The sequence below is a fragment of the Tursiops truncatus genome, chromosome 13, assembly GCF_011762595.2.
Source record: "Tursiops truncatus isolate mTurTru1 chromosome 13, mTurTru1.mat.Y, whole genome shotgun sequence".
In the NCBI taxonomy this organism is placed as follows: Eukaryota; Metazoa; Chordata; class Mammalia; order Artiodactyla; family Delphinidae; genus Tursiops; species Tursiops truncatus.
In genome coordinates, this window is record NC_047046.1 from 32,034,833 (window position 1) to 32,050,657 (window position 15,825).

Here is a 15,825-nt window from a genome sequence, read left to right on the forward strand (position 1 = left end):
TACATGTTGTCTAGTTGTGTATATAAAATACCTGAAGCTGAATAAATGTTAGTGCCCATTCTTCCTCTCCCTCTGCAGCTCTTAAAAATCTGTGAACCTGTACCTAATTCATGAGTTATGAACTTTGAGAAATAGAAATATGAGGCATTATTTATTCTTAAGCATCTTAGAGTATTGCTGAATAAAAGAGAACTGACTTAGGCCGAGTAATGCAGCGTGACTAAGATCTAAGGTCCATGTAGCCTTCAGAGAAAGGTAGGATCACTGGGGGCAGCGTGGGACCTTGAAGGATGAAGAATATCTAAGATGTCCATCTTTAATGCTTTATTTAGTTTATTTAAAAATAAAAATATCTAATGCACATGTAATGCTGTTATAACACATGGCTCTTAAATGCAACCTGGTAGAATGCAAAATGAGGGAATACAAATTATTTGCTTAAAATCTGGATGTCCTGTAGGCAGCTAACCTTGAGAGAGAAGGAAGTTGAAGGGTCATAGCAGGGACTGTCTGACCAAGGAAGCAGCAGGAGCCTGGGTAGGGGGCTGGAAGCAGATACGACGACCTGTGTGACATCTGGCGGGATTATAGTGGCTGTAATGACTTTTCTGACTGAGCAGCTTTGTAGGGTGAGTGCTGGGATGGCGAGTCAGGGTATTTGGATTTCGGTCTTTGGCTGTGGTGGTAAGTAGCTCTGTGACCAAGGACAAGCCCTTCGCCAGGCTGACGCTCAGTTTCTTTGTCTCTAGAACAAAAGTCTTGGATTAGAAGATTTTTAAGGGCTTTTAATTTCAAAAAGTCTAAGTTTTGGTACACAGTGAGATAGTAAGGTGAGTGGGGTGCATGTGGGTGGCCAAGTTCAGACGGTCTTGATGTTGGGGCCACTGGGCTTGACATACTGACAGGAGGGAGCCCTGGTTGGCTGCAGCTGGGGCGGAGTGCAGGGCAGTCTTTTTTTAATAATATCCTTAAGTAGACATCGAAAAAATGTTTAGGGTAGGATTATTTCATTGTCTTATTTTTTCAGTAGTATCTGACTTTTTAAATCCTTTTGTTTCCCCACGCACAACTGATAGCAGCTTGTATCAGTGAGTAGAATCCATTTATATGTGGAGGAACTGCAGAAAGGAGATGTTAATGAAAGTGTTTTAGATGTTTTTCCCTTTTTTGGGGTATAAGTCTTAACAAATACTGTTTGAAAATATACCTGAGTTTTTGTTTTTGTTCACGTTTAGCCAGGTAAACGGATCGAGACGATTGCCATTGAAAAGGATAGTTTGTGAGTCACATTTCCCAAGAAAGAGGAGGGGGCACATCACACCAGACAGGGCCCTGTGGGGAAGCACCAGAGTCGGTCGGGGAGCAGCAGGGGTGAGGGGAAAACAGGGGCAGGAGCCTTTATTGTGGTTTTCTTGGAAATGAATGGGGGAGGCAAGGTGAGCAGGCTAAGCAGGTTCAGGATTGGCTAGTTTGGATAATTTCGGTGGTCTCTGGCTACCGGGCTGTCTCTGATCGTCCAGTTCCTGGCCCAGGGTTGGTTTAGGGCAAATGGATAGTGTCCCAGACTGCAGGAGCTGGTAAGGAAAGGGGAGTGGGCTGTGGACTCAGGCATGACCCCAGGCTAGTTGTTTGCTGTCTCCAGGAATTGGCTCACACTGAGAGGGACAGTCCCTCCCCGGTCCACAAGGCCCCCAAATGTCAGTCACAAAATACAGAAAATAAAAATCGTGATGAATACAATTACGAAAGAGAGATTCCATTCGGGGGTATTTGAACAACATGAGGGCATTTGCCTCTGTGTCTGCATCACAATTCCAGTAGAGCAAGGGGAAACCATCCTGTCCTGTATTTTTATCTGAAAGGTTAATTTCAGTTATCTTCAGTTTGCGTCCCACATGGGATCAGAGCAAAAGAGAATTTTGGAAAGTAGACTTGACACAGCAGGGGAAATTCAAATAGTAGTTTATTACTGGAGATACTGTATAGGATTTTAGTGTTTTCTATAGTTCTGGAAACCAGTAGGTATCACCCTTCATTCTTGTGGAAGAGGAGCAGCAGGATGCTTGAACGTCCTGTGCTCAAGGACCTGACAGTGCGCGAAAGGAAGGGGTGTCATCTGATGGTTCCACGGTGACGACCTGAAGTTGCCAAACACAGATCAGTGGGTTAAAACCCTTTTGCTTTGCTTCCTTGATTGGAATTCTCAGACCTGGAACAGTAGGCACTGATTAATTAGAAAACATCCCTGTAACGTGTAGTAAAATTATATGACGCATCCAGGGCCATCAGGAAGGAACAGAATGTCAAGCCTTTTTGGTTATTTTCCCAGCTCATAATCCTCTCTTCCAGAACGATGGATTTGAGTTGGCTAATGGAAATGTACCACAGCAAAGACTTATTTTATGTTCCTTAAACTATTATCTCCCCTTTTTCAGAGCAGTGTTCTTTTTTTTTTCTTAGAGCTTTATTTTCAGTTTTCAGAACTAAAGTTTGAAACCTGAGAAGGCATAGTAATGGTTTTGTTTTTCTCAATTCATCCTGATTTCCTGAAGTGTTCTGTTGGAAAGGATAAGGAAAAGTGCTCATTTTTCCTTCTTTAAAAAGATTAACTCTATTCATTAATAGCAGCGTGGATTTACTACCTTTAGGAAATAATTAATTAACCCCGACAGACTCAGAGAATGTTACAGCTAGCAGGAGCTTCGGAGAACATTTAGTCCAATCCCTTTATTTTACAGACAAAAGAAATCACATCCAGAGAATGCGTGTCATTTGTTCCCAGTTACCTAGCTCTTTGGGTAACTAGGTGGGGTTGGGATTTGGCCTGAGGTTACCTGACCCCCAATTCAGAATTTTTTTCTGCCCTATTATATGATACTAAATCATTTTTTGTTTGCAAAAAAAAATGTCCTAAAAATGAGGTCAGTATATCGTAAGAGAAATGTAAATTTATTCTGTAATACAAAATCATGATCTTGCATGTGTATGTCTACATATCTATAACCTTACTCCATCTTTAAAAACATATGGACATCAGGAGCTTGAGTAATTTAACTCTGAAGCGAAAGGTAATGTTATTTTTGTGAGGAATATGTTTTTTCTATCTAGGTAGAATTTCAGTAGCAAATAAAGAAGTGTGAACCAAACATTCTAATCCACTGACAGCATATTGTATATTTCTTTTTATATTTGAATGATATAGTGATTATAGAAATGCTTCAGTAGCTGTTGTGCTCACATAGCCAACCCTGTTTCTTGTTACCATTTCAGTTTTGCAGTAGAACATTTATGAGAAGAGACTTGCCTTGTTTTGAATTACGTAAATTTCCTGTGCATTGAGTGGGTAAAGAGAGATGGAGTTGGGGTGAAGAGCTGCCACGGAAGATTAGACCTGATTCAGTTCATCATCTCACATGCAGTGGAACAGAGGTAGATAGGATTGGGTTACTGCCTCCCCGTCTCCCCTGCCCCGTGACCGTGGACTTGCAGCGCCTTGTGTGGTCCACAGACCTTCAGCAGCGGCATCAGCTGGGGGCTTGTTGGAAACTCGTGCTCTTAGGCCCTCCCCAGACCCACGGAATCCAGATGTGCATTTTAACAGGCTTCCCAGATGATTCACATGCATGTGAAAGTTTGAGGAGCACTGGGTTGTAGTACGTTTTGTAAGGATGCAACTGTATTACTTGCACAGAGATATCCATGATAACTTTGGACATGAAATCTGCCAGGCACAAAAGTCCCATTCTTGAACCTTGCATTCATGCCTTCAGTCAGCAAGTATTTGTTAAGCTGGACGAGGGGCCAGGCTGTGCTTTGGGGAGGAAAGATGGTTAAGACCCTGTCTGCCTTCAGTAAGCTCAGCAAAGCAGACGAGACCAGTAAGAGAGAAGCTGGTCATGCAGTGTGGCAGGCCCAGTATTAGAGATTTATACAGGATATTTCCAGGCTTCAGAAGGTTACCTGACTTAGCATGGGTGAGGTGGGAAGCAGAGAAGAGGAAGTAGGGTCAGAGAAAGCTTCCCGGGGGAGGAATAGGCACATGTTAGCTTTCTATTGATGGTAACAAATCACCACAAGCTTAGTGGCTTATTACAGCACATTGACTGTTACCTCACACTGCCTGTAGGTCAGATGTCCAGGCATGGCTTAAATAGGTTCTCTGCTCAGGGGCTCAAAGGGTAAAATCAAATGGTTGGACTGAGTTCCTTTTGAAGCTCTGTGGCCTCTTCCGAGCTCAGATGGTTGTCGGCAAAATTCAGTTCCTTGTAGTTGTAGGACTGAGGTTCCTGCCTTCTTGCCGGCTATAACGCAGAGGCCAGCCTCAGCTCCGGGGAGACCCACAGTTCCTTGCCATGTGGTCCTCTCACAACAAGGCAGCCTGCTTTTTCAGGCCAGCCGGAGACTCTCCTCCATTCAGCTGAGGGGAGTCATACGTTGTAATGCAATCGAGGGGGTGACCATCCCATCGCCTCTGCCATTTTCTGTGGTCTAGAAGCAAGTGACGGGGAAGGGACTTGGGGGTGGCTCCTTGGGGTCATCTGGGGATCCTGCCCACCATGAGGTGATCTCCCTGGGGCTGGGAGGGAGAGCGGGGCGGACAGCGTGACCGAGGCGTGGGTCCCAGAAGCCGCAGAGTGAGTTCTGGGGACTCTGAACAGGGGATGCAAGAGCATTAGAGTGAAGATGAGGAGCTAATTTTGTGCTGGCTGAGTTTCAGGAGCCTGTAGGGCACCCAGATGAAGCCGTACAGTGGACTTGGGATCTGCACGTCTGTAACTTGATGGAGGGAGACGTGGGTCCATTGGTCGCCGTGTGTGAGACTGAGTGACCTGGATGCCAGGGGCTGAGCGAGGCAGGCGGGGGGCGGGGTGGAAGCCCTGGAGAGCAGGGTGATGGCTGTGCAGGGGTGGAGGCCGGTGCAAGCGAGCTGTGTGGAGGACGGGCCCTGCACAGTGGGATGGGGAGGAGGGGACGGCGGGGACACCCAGCCTTCACTTTGTCCTCCATCCGCCATGAACAGCTGGCAGACACCTGACCAGTGAAGGGCAGCCGGTGCACAAACACTGGGCATTGCATTCCATTTGTTCCCTAAAACCCAGCACTGTTCCTGGCACATTAATTGCCCAATAAATATTCTTTAAATAAGTAATTAACTCAGGGTTTTAAGATTCCTCTTTACTCCTCCCTCAGGATTCTTCTTCCATCCGAGATCTGTTCATCCAAGATACGCTTTTTCAGTTAGAAAACAAATAGAAGATAACTTAATTTTGATTAAGTCTCGATACACTCTTGACAGTTTGAGATCTGGCAAAACACCTATGATAACTGCCGTTAACTGAGAGTCTGCATGTGGCATGTGCTTAGTAGGGCTCTACCCGTGTGTCTCTAATCCTCAAAACAATTCAGTCAACAAGATATCATTACCTCCAAGTCACAATTTAGGAAACCAAAACTCAGAGAGGTTAAATCACTTGCCCAGGGTCACACAGCTGGTGAGGGGAGAAGCAGGGGCGTAAACCCTCAGCTGTCTGACTCTAAGACTTGTACAGAACAGAACCTCTTACTGTGGTTAAAACACAAAGTAGCCCAGGAAACATATCAAAACATCAGGCTTAATAAGTAAAGCATCGTGGCTCTGGTACTTGGATAGACAGGTAAACTAACGAAACAGAAGAGGCAAATGCACCTGGGGGTTTAGTGTATAGGACACTGATCTTAGACTGATGGGAGGAGGGGGACCATCCCATAAGTGGTCTTGGGACAGGTGACGAGCCACCTGGGTAGGAATAGTGTGTCTCAACTTCACACCGTGTCCCGGCACAAATTCAAATTTGTCAAAGATTTAAGTGTAAGAAATAAACCATAAGTGTAAAAGACATAAACAAAGAAGAAGGTTTTTATGATGTGGGAGTAGAGAAGGATCTCCTATTACTCAACCATAGCAGCCATAAAAGAAGAGTTTGATAATTTTATTTCTCAAAATAAACAACAAAAATCCTTGCGTATTAAAAATACTGTAAGAAAGAAGTGAAAAAGAGAAATGACTAACCAGGAAAAAATAAATAATGCCTCTCATATTGTAGACAAAGGACTAATCTTCCTAATTTATCCAGACCAAAAGATGAGTAGTCATTCCAACAGAAAAAAATGGGCCACAGATGTAAAGAGATACTTCACAGAAAAGGAAATACAATGGCTTTTAAATATACAGTCTTCAGCTTCTTCATAATGGAACAAATGCAAATAAAACGATAGTGAGATATTATCTTTTTCATCATCATCTTGGCAAAAATCCAAAACTTTGCTATCACACCCTGTGGGCAAGGCTCTGGGAAGACGGGCCTGATCCGAGGCTGTGGGGCTGTTGAGTGGGGCTTGCTGGGCGCCAGACCTGGCAGGAAAACACAAGTCTGGTTTGACCCGGCTGGTCCACTTCTGGGAAGTCATTCTGTACATATCCTGGCACATATGCAAAACGCTCCGTGTACTGGTTTTCCACCACAGTGTTATGTGATTGGAAAAAAGATTTGAGACAACCTGGACATCCATAAACATGGAATCAGTTAAATAAATCATGAGGTATCCGTTCAGGTAACTGCAAAAAGAAGGAGTGTGCTCTTACAACCTGATAAAGACCTCCAGGGTATTTTAAGTGAAAAGAAAGGTAGAAAACAGTGCTATCTTTGTGCACAAGAACAAGAAAATAAGAAAATATATTCTCTTTTTTTATAAAGGAAACTTTGCAAGGATATTTCAGAATCTACTAATGAAGATTTCTGGGTGGAGGTACTATACGTAGGCCAGATGGGGGAGAATGGGTCGGGGTGGGAGGGGAGTTTTCACTGTATTAATTGTTTCTCTATTTATTTTTACCTTGAACAATGTGAACTCAAAAAATAAAATAAATTATACGTGTAAACTAAGGCATCTCAAGGAATTTACCATAATCAATTCTATATGACTGTATACACAAATGGCAGCCTGACGCAGTCATCTTCAGACTTGTGGGTTTGTTCACCTCATCAGTAAAGAAGCTTCAGTCACATATCTGGATATATATGTATTACTTGTTTATTGGAAAATTATATGATTTACTACTATACAAATTGTATTTTGTACCTTAAAGCCATAGACTAAAAAAGAAACAAAAAGTACAATATAAAAATGAAATTAGTAGTGATTAACAGTTAAAAACTAGTTTGCTCTCATTAAAATATTAATTTTTTGAAACCTTGTTTTAAAGCCTCGTGTTCCTGTTATCTGAAGTCTACTTTTTAGGTTTAGTTTTAATGGCTGTCATAGCTTAGATGACCAACCCTCTTGGTTTGTCTAGGACTGAAGGGTCCTCCAGTTATGGGACTTCAGTGCTGTGACCGGATCAGTCCCAGGCAAACTGGGACAGTCAGTCATCCTAGGCCTGGCTTAAAAAGATAAAAATGTCTACAAACAATAAATGCTGGAGAGGGTGTGGAGAAAAGGGAACCCTATTGCACTGTTGGTGGGAATGTAAATTGATACAGCCGCTATGGAAGACAGTATGGAGGTTCCTTAAAAAACTAAAAACAGAACTACCATAAGACCCAGCAATCCCACTACTGGGCATGTACCCTGAGAAAACCATAATTCAAAAAGAGTCATGTACCACAATGTTCATTGCAGCTCTATTTACAATAGCCAGGACACGGAAGCAACCTAAGTGTCCATTGACAGATGAATGGATAAAGAAGATGTGGCACATACATAGAATGGAATATTACTCAGCCATAAAAAGAAACGAAATTGAGTTATTTGTAGTGAGGTGGATGGACCTAGAGTCTGTCATACAGAGTGAAGTAAGTCAGAAAGAGAAAAACAAATACTGTATGCTAACACATATATGGAATCTAAAAAAAAAATGGTTCTGATGAACCTAGGGGCAGGACAGGAATAAAGACGCAGACGTAGAGAATGGACTTGAAGCCATGGGGAGGGGGAAGGGTAAGCTGGGACGAAGTGAGAGAGTGGCATGGACATATATACACTACCAAATGTAAAATAGATAGCTAGTGGGAAGCAGCGGTTTAACACAGGGAGATCAGCTTGGTGCTTTGTGACCACCTAGAGGGGTGGGATAGGGAGGGTGGGAGGGAGACGCAAGAGGGAGGGGATATGGGGATATATGTATACATATAGCTGATTCACTTTGTTGTACAGCAGCAACTAGCACACCATTGTAAAGCAATTATACTCCAATAAAGATGTTAAAAAATAAAGAATAAAATGTGAAAGAATGAAAAAATAAAAGATATGTCCCCCAAATTACAGGATAAACTGTAGGAAATGATTGTTGACCAAACTTACTAAATCCTGATACTTTTTTATCAGCATCACCCACCAATTATGCACAAGTTTTGTGTAATTCAGCTGCTGATTTTCATCTTCTTGGATGACAATCAGTTTGTCTTGGAAACTATGCAAAAGTATTGGGCTTCCCTAGTGGCGCAGTGGTTGAGAGTCCGCCTGCCGATTCAGGGCACACGGGTTCGTGCCCCGGTCCGGGAAGATCCCACGTGCCGCAGAGCGGCTGGGCCCGGGAGCCATGACCGCTGGGCCTGCGCGTCCGGAGCCTGTGCTCTGCAATGGGAGAGGCCACAAGAGTGAGAGGCCCGCATACTGCAAAAAAAAAAAAAAAAGTATTGTACTATTTATACTTCCATAAGAGAGTTGAAAGCCCATTGAAACTCTTAATTTGAAAGATCTTAAAATTGGGAAACTCTGTCCCTCAACTTTTAAGTGTAAAATTATTATGAGTTTTTTTATAGGGGGCATACATTTTTTTATGGCCACAAAACTATGTAAGTAAGACACATATCTGGACAAATGATCTTGGAGTATCTTTGAAAAAAGAAGTGATTCTCTTAGTCTTCGCTAAATGGTCAACTTTCCTCCAGGAGTTGCTGTGAGCCTGGCCTGATGCACTGCTGGCTCCGTGGACAGAAGCTCTGCCTTCTCAGGGTCGCTTGTGTTTGTGGTTTCTTCGCAGGGATCTTTGAAGGCATTTGTCCATTCTGTGAGGGTTGGTTGGGCTAAACTTGGACCTTAACTGAGCCTCATAAGCTGTAGCAGGTGCCAGCAAGCTGCAAGCCAGGGGAGGATGGAGGGCTTGGCGGGGGCAGGGGACGCCCTTCTTCCCTCAGCTTGCCTTTGAACCTTCCTTTCTGTCATATTTGAGCCAACAGAGAATTAAGACAATAACCAAGGGTTCCTCCCACGTCCGAATGGGTGGCACCCCCCTCCCCCCTCCCCCTGCCGCTGCACGCTGGCTGCTGATGTAGGTCCCCTCCATTCACAGCGCTCTTCATGGCTTGGCTTCCAGCAAACAGAGAAGTCAATGTTCAGTGTTTCAAACAATAACCCAGAAACAGGGCCTAAACCACATTTTCTGTGTTCTAGGAGCAAGCTGAAGAAGAAAAGAAGCCCAGGGATGGTGTGACCCCTCTGAGTCACGGTAATTGTCACCACCCTTTACAGTTTTGCTTTATAGTGAATTACTTTTAAGTGACATTTTTATTAGATAGCTGCAGTTGGTTTAGGTTTATTAATTTAAATCTATAATAATAGTATCGCTAGTTGACAGTGTCACATGCTCCCCTGTAGACTTCATCAGTGTCATCTAAGACTTTCAAATATGTATATCAAGAAAGTCTGAAGCTCTTAACTCATTTATTTGCCTTTGAAAAAAGAACTGATTTGTAAACTTTCCCTGTGAACAAGAAAACAAACGATGCTGCTTAGTTTGTTTATAATTCTTTGTTTAAGCTTTTCCCCGATTGGTTTAATCTTCTAATGATGGCATTCGTACTCTTCTATTGGAGTCATGTTTTATAGGAGGTTGTACATTTGCTCCAAGATAAATGTCCCTCATTATGGTTTTTAATACATCCGTAGGTTTTAGATAACAGCTTTTTAATATTCAACTAATTCTCTGATGATTTAAATTTAAATCAGCAAATGCAGATGCTATTTCCCTGGAATATATATTCCCTATATATTGTGATTACTGCTATACAAGCAGGCAGCTGTTATTAAATTTTCTGTAAAATATAGTTGAATGTCCAACATTTGTGCTACTCTTGGTGGGAAAGAAGCATGTAAATTTGATAATTCTCCTCTAATGAACTTTTAAAGTACCGTAAGTATTTAACTTTCTTTCCCTCCAATAATGGAAACAACTGAAAATATCTTAAAAAATGACAAACAAGATTTGAGGTTTTTAAAGACCATATATAATGCTTAGTCTTGGCACGCAATATTGAAAATTTGTGATCTTCTACCTAAATGATTTTTAAAAATAAAAGTTGTTTTCTATTAGAAGCAAAATATACTGCTTTAAATTTCTTTTCTTCTTTTGCTGTCACCCCAAGTCCCATCATGTTCTTTGCTGAAAAAGCAAAATAGAACACAGTAATTTGACAATTATGTAACTTGATGTTCAGTTTCATTGAAATACACTCCAGTTATGCAACACTGGAATTCTAGAAATAAGTTTGGACTGTACCTGGCCCCAACAGCAGGGTTTTTTTTTTTAAAAAACAATTGTTTTTCTTCTCAGAGAGAGGTTGTGATTTATTATGTTGTTGTCTCTCCCCTGCAGCTATATTTTCCACACTAATGTAAATTGTTTTAGATTCTCTTATTCTACAGTTGAAGCATTTATTCTAGGAAAAGAAAAGCAGACTTAAGCCAACAAATTAAAAATATTCAGTCCTCAAAACTAAGATTTTTTTTAGTAATTTAGTATTTATAGTTTTCATTGTAGCCAGTTACATGTTTATCTTAAGTAGTTTTTCAGTTTTACTAGGAAATAGCTTTTTGCTGTTGTCCTTCCTTTGCCAGACTTATTTTGTAGCTAGTGGTCCATTCCGCAAAGTGTCATCCTGTGGCTTATTCTTCTCCAGATCTGACACTGGTGTCATCGCTGTTTTCCCCAGCTGTGGAACATTGCTAAATGTTTAGAAGAAGGATGAGATTTGGTTTGTGTATACAGATGCTGCAAACTGCTCGTTGAATACGAGTTGAATTATTCGAGGGGCTTTTGAGGATTTATATTTTTACTACTTTTAATGCGATAAAGGAAACTATTCCCTAAATTGCCTCCTGTCTTAGTATTATAATGGGGATCTTCCTCCTATAGTTCCTGGAAATAGTTTAATCTTTTCTGTAGGCTGCTTACTAAACAAAATAGATTGAGTCACTTACCTTAGGCCTTAAAAATAATAACAAAAGAAAAACAAAAACTGTGTACTCATACATATTTATATGTGAACAGAAAATTCTATTGAAAAATAAACAATTTCTGTAGTGATTTTACAACAAGCAAGGCATTTCTTTGAAAATCACTACAAACTAATTTATTACATGCCCAATCTCTGTCACTAACACTGACCTCTGTGTTACAGATGATGAAGCTTTGAGGGGCCATTTGACTTACTTAGGGTAAAACTAGCTAGTTAGTGGTGGATCCAGGATTTGAGCCCACATCTAGCAAGTTCTAAAGCCTGTGGTCTTTCTACTTTACCTGTGGTCTTTCTACTTTACCTGTGGTCTTTCTATTTTATCATTTCCCCTTCTCTGTAGCTATTAAGACTAAGGTAGAGAAAACTGGAATCTTGCTTAGAAGTGGGATGGGAAGAGTAACTGCTAATAGTTAAAGTATTAAGGGTGTCTCACATGGCCCTCTGTGTCCTTGGGGACTGGCTGGACTAAATTTTTCTTGACATAGTCATGCCATGAGTTTAATTTTTTGGTTCTTTTGGAAACTCTCAGCTATATAATTCCTATATTATCCAAAAAATTTACCAACTGTCTTAGATACCCTTAAGAGAAGACTTGTCTCGGTAAGAATTATTTATTAATAATTATGTATGATGGAGGTTATAGAATTAGTATTGTCAATCACTATATAATCCCAGACCTCTACATTTGAAGTCTCCAAAATAAAAACAACTGATTTTTTTTTCAGTTGGACAAGTGATCTGGCTTTTTCCCTTCGTAATTTTAAGTGCTCTTTTAAACTAACACTAATATTTCTTTGGTTTAATGTTAGGACTGTGAGGTCTTTATAATCGTAAAAGCAGTAGAAGAAATTATAAAGGAATATGAGATATATATACATCCAAATTAAACTGTGGACGCCAAAGAACCTCATAATAAATAAAATTAAAGCGGAAATAAACTGGCAAGTATTTACCACAACTACAACTTGCAGAAGGTCCAAAATAGATAAAGGAAGTAGAAAAAATAATCAGGTACACTAAAATATCAGTACAAAAACAGGCAAAAGGCATTAGGAACTAAGTAATTCATGGAAGAGGAAATGAAAGTAGCTAAAAAGCAAATATGTTTAAATGTATTCAGTCTCACTAGAAAACAAAGAAAGACAAAGTTAAAAGCAACGATGAACATTTTTTAACCTACCAAATTAACAGTCAACAAAGTGCTAATGCCCCATTGCTGGTGGGTCAGGGAACTAGCTCTCTGTAACTAGCTCTCTGTACATTGCTTCTGGGAGTATAAGTTGGCTCTATCGTTTTGGGGGACACATTGATAGTATTTATTAAAAATGTTAAGTCAACATTTCCTTCAACTCAGGGACTCCACTTTTTGGAATTACTTAATGAAATAAGCATGAGCATTTAATTTATGCATATGATACTCATGGTACTATTTATATATGGAGAAAAGTTGGAAATAATCTAAATGTCCAACAAATGTGGAATAGGTAAAACATTGTGGTACAATTTTGTGTAGACAGTTGTGTAGTCATGTAAATGCTTTTGAAGAACTTTAAATTATATGGAAGGGAAAGCTTATGATAAAATATTAAGGGGACCCGGCCCCCCCCCACCAGGAGGGATTAGTCTCAGTGATGGTTTAAAAAAAATCTCATATCTATACATGAGATAAAAGATGTTAAAAATTGTTATTTCTCAAGCTGTGAGATAAAAAGTATATTTTCTACGTTTTCCAAGTATTTTTTTTACAATTAGTAATCACGTTAGAGTCAGCCAGATATTAAAAAAATAAATTCAGAAATTCCTGAACACTAAGAAGTTCCATTTGCGGGTGGTATTGTTGGAATATCTGTTCTTAGATTTATTTCTTTTTTTGTAGGTAAACTTTTTATTTTGGATTAACTAGATTTAGAGAAAACTTGCAAATGTAGTACAGGGATAGTCCTGTATATGCTTCGCCCACTATCTTCTGAGGTTAGTATCTTACATGACCTCAGGACATTTGTCAGAACTAGGAAATTAATATTGGTATGTCAGTGGTCATTAAACTGCAGACTTTATTCAAATTTCACTAGCTTTTCTACTAATGTCCTTTTCCTCTTCCAAGATCCAGTCCAGAACGTCTCTTTGCAGCATCACTGCACACACATCTCTTTTACTTTAAAGTCTCTCATGTTGTTCTCTCATGGCCCGAGCTGGCCGGTAGCATCCAAGTTTCTTGAGGGCTCCAGTATTTTCTCCCTGGCCACCACTCATCCCGTGTACACCCTCGGGCACCTACACCCTGCCACTCCCCTGAAGCTGCTCTTGCTTAGCTCACCAGGGCCTCAGGGATGGCAGTTAACATTTTGTGGGTTGAATGGAACCAGGGACGTCCCAAATCAATGGACACTTTCATGCTGTTACTTTTCTTACTCTTTGGATTTATCTTAGATGTTAAAAATGAACCCGTCTTGGTCCCCTGATGGTCAGCCTGCTTCTGCTGCAGTCCCTCCTCCTGCAGCACCATCATCCACCTGCAGTCAGTCCAGATCCTGGACACACCCTGGACCCCTCCCTCTCACTTACCCAGGAGCCTGGCCACATGGTCACCACCCTTTCTCTACTCATCCTTCTTGATTTCTCTCAAGTCATATCCTCCAACTCAGAGCTGCCTCTGGTCATTTTTCTGTTGTTCACTCTTTATACCCTCTCTAACCCAACGGAAACTGAGCTGAGATCCTGTTAGTAGAGGGCCCTGGGTCCTTTCTGTAGAGTAGCATTCAAGGCTTCTCACCATCTGCACTTGCCCCACGTGCCACCACCCGCAGTCATTGGTTTGCTCGGCTGAACAGAACCTGCAGTCTAGACCGTGCTGTCTGAAGAACCGTTCCTTCTGCCTGGAGGATTCTTCCTCAGGCCAGAACCAAGTAGCCGGCTCCTTCAAAACCCAGTATCTCCCCTACTTGCCTTATTTTGTGTTTTTCTCCCTATTCTGTTTTCTCTCGGCATATCCTAGGGCATTTGGTTTGAAGAAATTTTTTATGTGATGCTGTATCTCTCACTTAAGTTAGCATCTTTTTTGTTTTGTTTTGTTTTGTTTTTGCGTTACGCGGGCCTCTCACTGTTGTGGCCTCTCCCGCTGCGGAGCACAGGTTCCAGACGCACAGGCTCAGCGGCCATGGCTCACGGGCCCAGCCGCTCCGTGGCATGCGGGATCCTCCCGGACCAGGACACGAACCCGTGTCCCCTGCATCGGCAGGCGGACCCTCAACCACTCCGCCACCAGGGAAGCGCCTAAGTCAGCATCTTTTAAAAAGACATACAGTCAGGTCCAATCCAGCCCATAGGAACTGTTGTTTAGTATGTTGAAGTAATGATTTACTAAAACTCTCAAGTATTAATTAGCTAAATGGCCTGAAGAAGAATTAACACAGCTTCTAAAAGTGCGTAACTACTTCCAGGGAGTAGTTTCTATGCTGGGGGATGTGGCTAATTGAGTGACTTTGAAAGATTCAGAGGGGCCCCTTGAGCATTATCCCTGCAGTCTTCTGTTAGAGTAACTGGTCTGCTTCCTGGGTGTACACACAGAGGTGCTTTCTTGCAAAATAATTACATGCCAGTGGAACTAATGTCTGCATTTTTTAAACGTTGTGAGAGATCTGTTCACTTCCACCATGGTAATTCTCTACCTAAGGAAGCATCTCAACATCAGAAAAGTGAAAACCAAATCAATTTTAATTTAGAAGATTCTTATCTTCGGATGGCATTTACAGTCATTAAATACGCAGTTAAATATTCAGGCATTTGGGTATTTGAACCTAAAGAACTGCATTTTCGTTGAGCCGTGAAACTGTCACGGGAGGATGAGCAGGGGACTTCTTTCTACCTAATGAACTTTTGGGGGGAGACATCGATAACTGAAGCATCCACAGGCACTGCAACAAAAGTCCTCCTCTGTAACAGTAGTTCTCAGCGTAGGCTTCCAAGTAGTTTATTTGCTGTCGATACTGGTTTACAAATGAGCTCATCTTTGAATTTAACTGATTAAGTTGCCAAACCTCTCCTCTAGTGTTCTGTCCCTTCTGGGTGGATGAGTGGTGGTGTGTATGCATATACTCTCGCAAAGGAAAAGAACATATTTGTCTTCTTCCTGGAGTCAGTCAGTAGATGATACAATGAATGAAACTGTATAAAGTACAAGATAGGGCAAGGACCATGTTCACAAAGCCTGTCTTATAAAGACAGTTTGTATGGGCCATGTTGAATTATGTTATTTATTTATTTTTTAATTGAAGTATAGGTGATTTATTATATTGTGTTAGTTTCAGGTGTACAGCAAAGTGATTCAGTTATATACATATACATTTTTTCAGATTCTTTTCCATTATAGGTTAGTGCAAGATATTGAACACAGTTGCCTGTGCTATACAGTAAATCCTTGTTGCTTATCTATTTTATGTATAGTTGTGTGTATATGTTAATCCCATACTCCTAATTTACCCCTCTCCGCTCTTTCCCCTTCGGTAACCGTAAGTTTGTTTTCTGTGTCTGAGTCTGTTCCTCTTTTGTA

At 41.2% G+C, this 15,825-nt stretch overlaps 1 protein-coding gene across 1 annotated transcript in view; it reads left to right on the top strand.

The window, feature by feature from the left end:
* Positions 1–15,825, top strand: part of L3MBTL4 (L3MBTL histone methyl-lysine binding protein 4) — a 350,477-nt gene that overhangs the window by 50,652 nt on the left and 284,000 nt on the right. Inside the window, exon 4 of the mRNA XM_033837582.2 lies at positions 9,433–9,487. Within this exon, the coding sequence (XP_033693473.1) occupies positions 9,433–9,487 (55 nt within the window). The remainder of the gene's footprint in view (positions 1–9,432; positions 9,488–15,825) is intronic.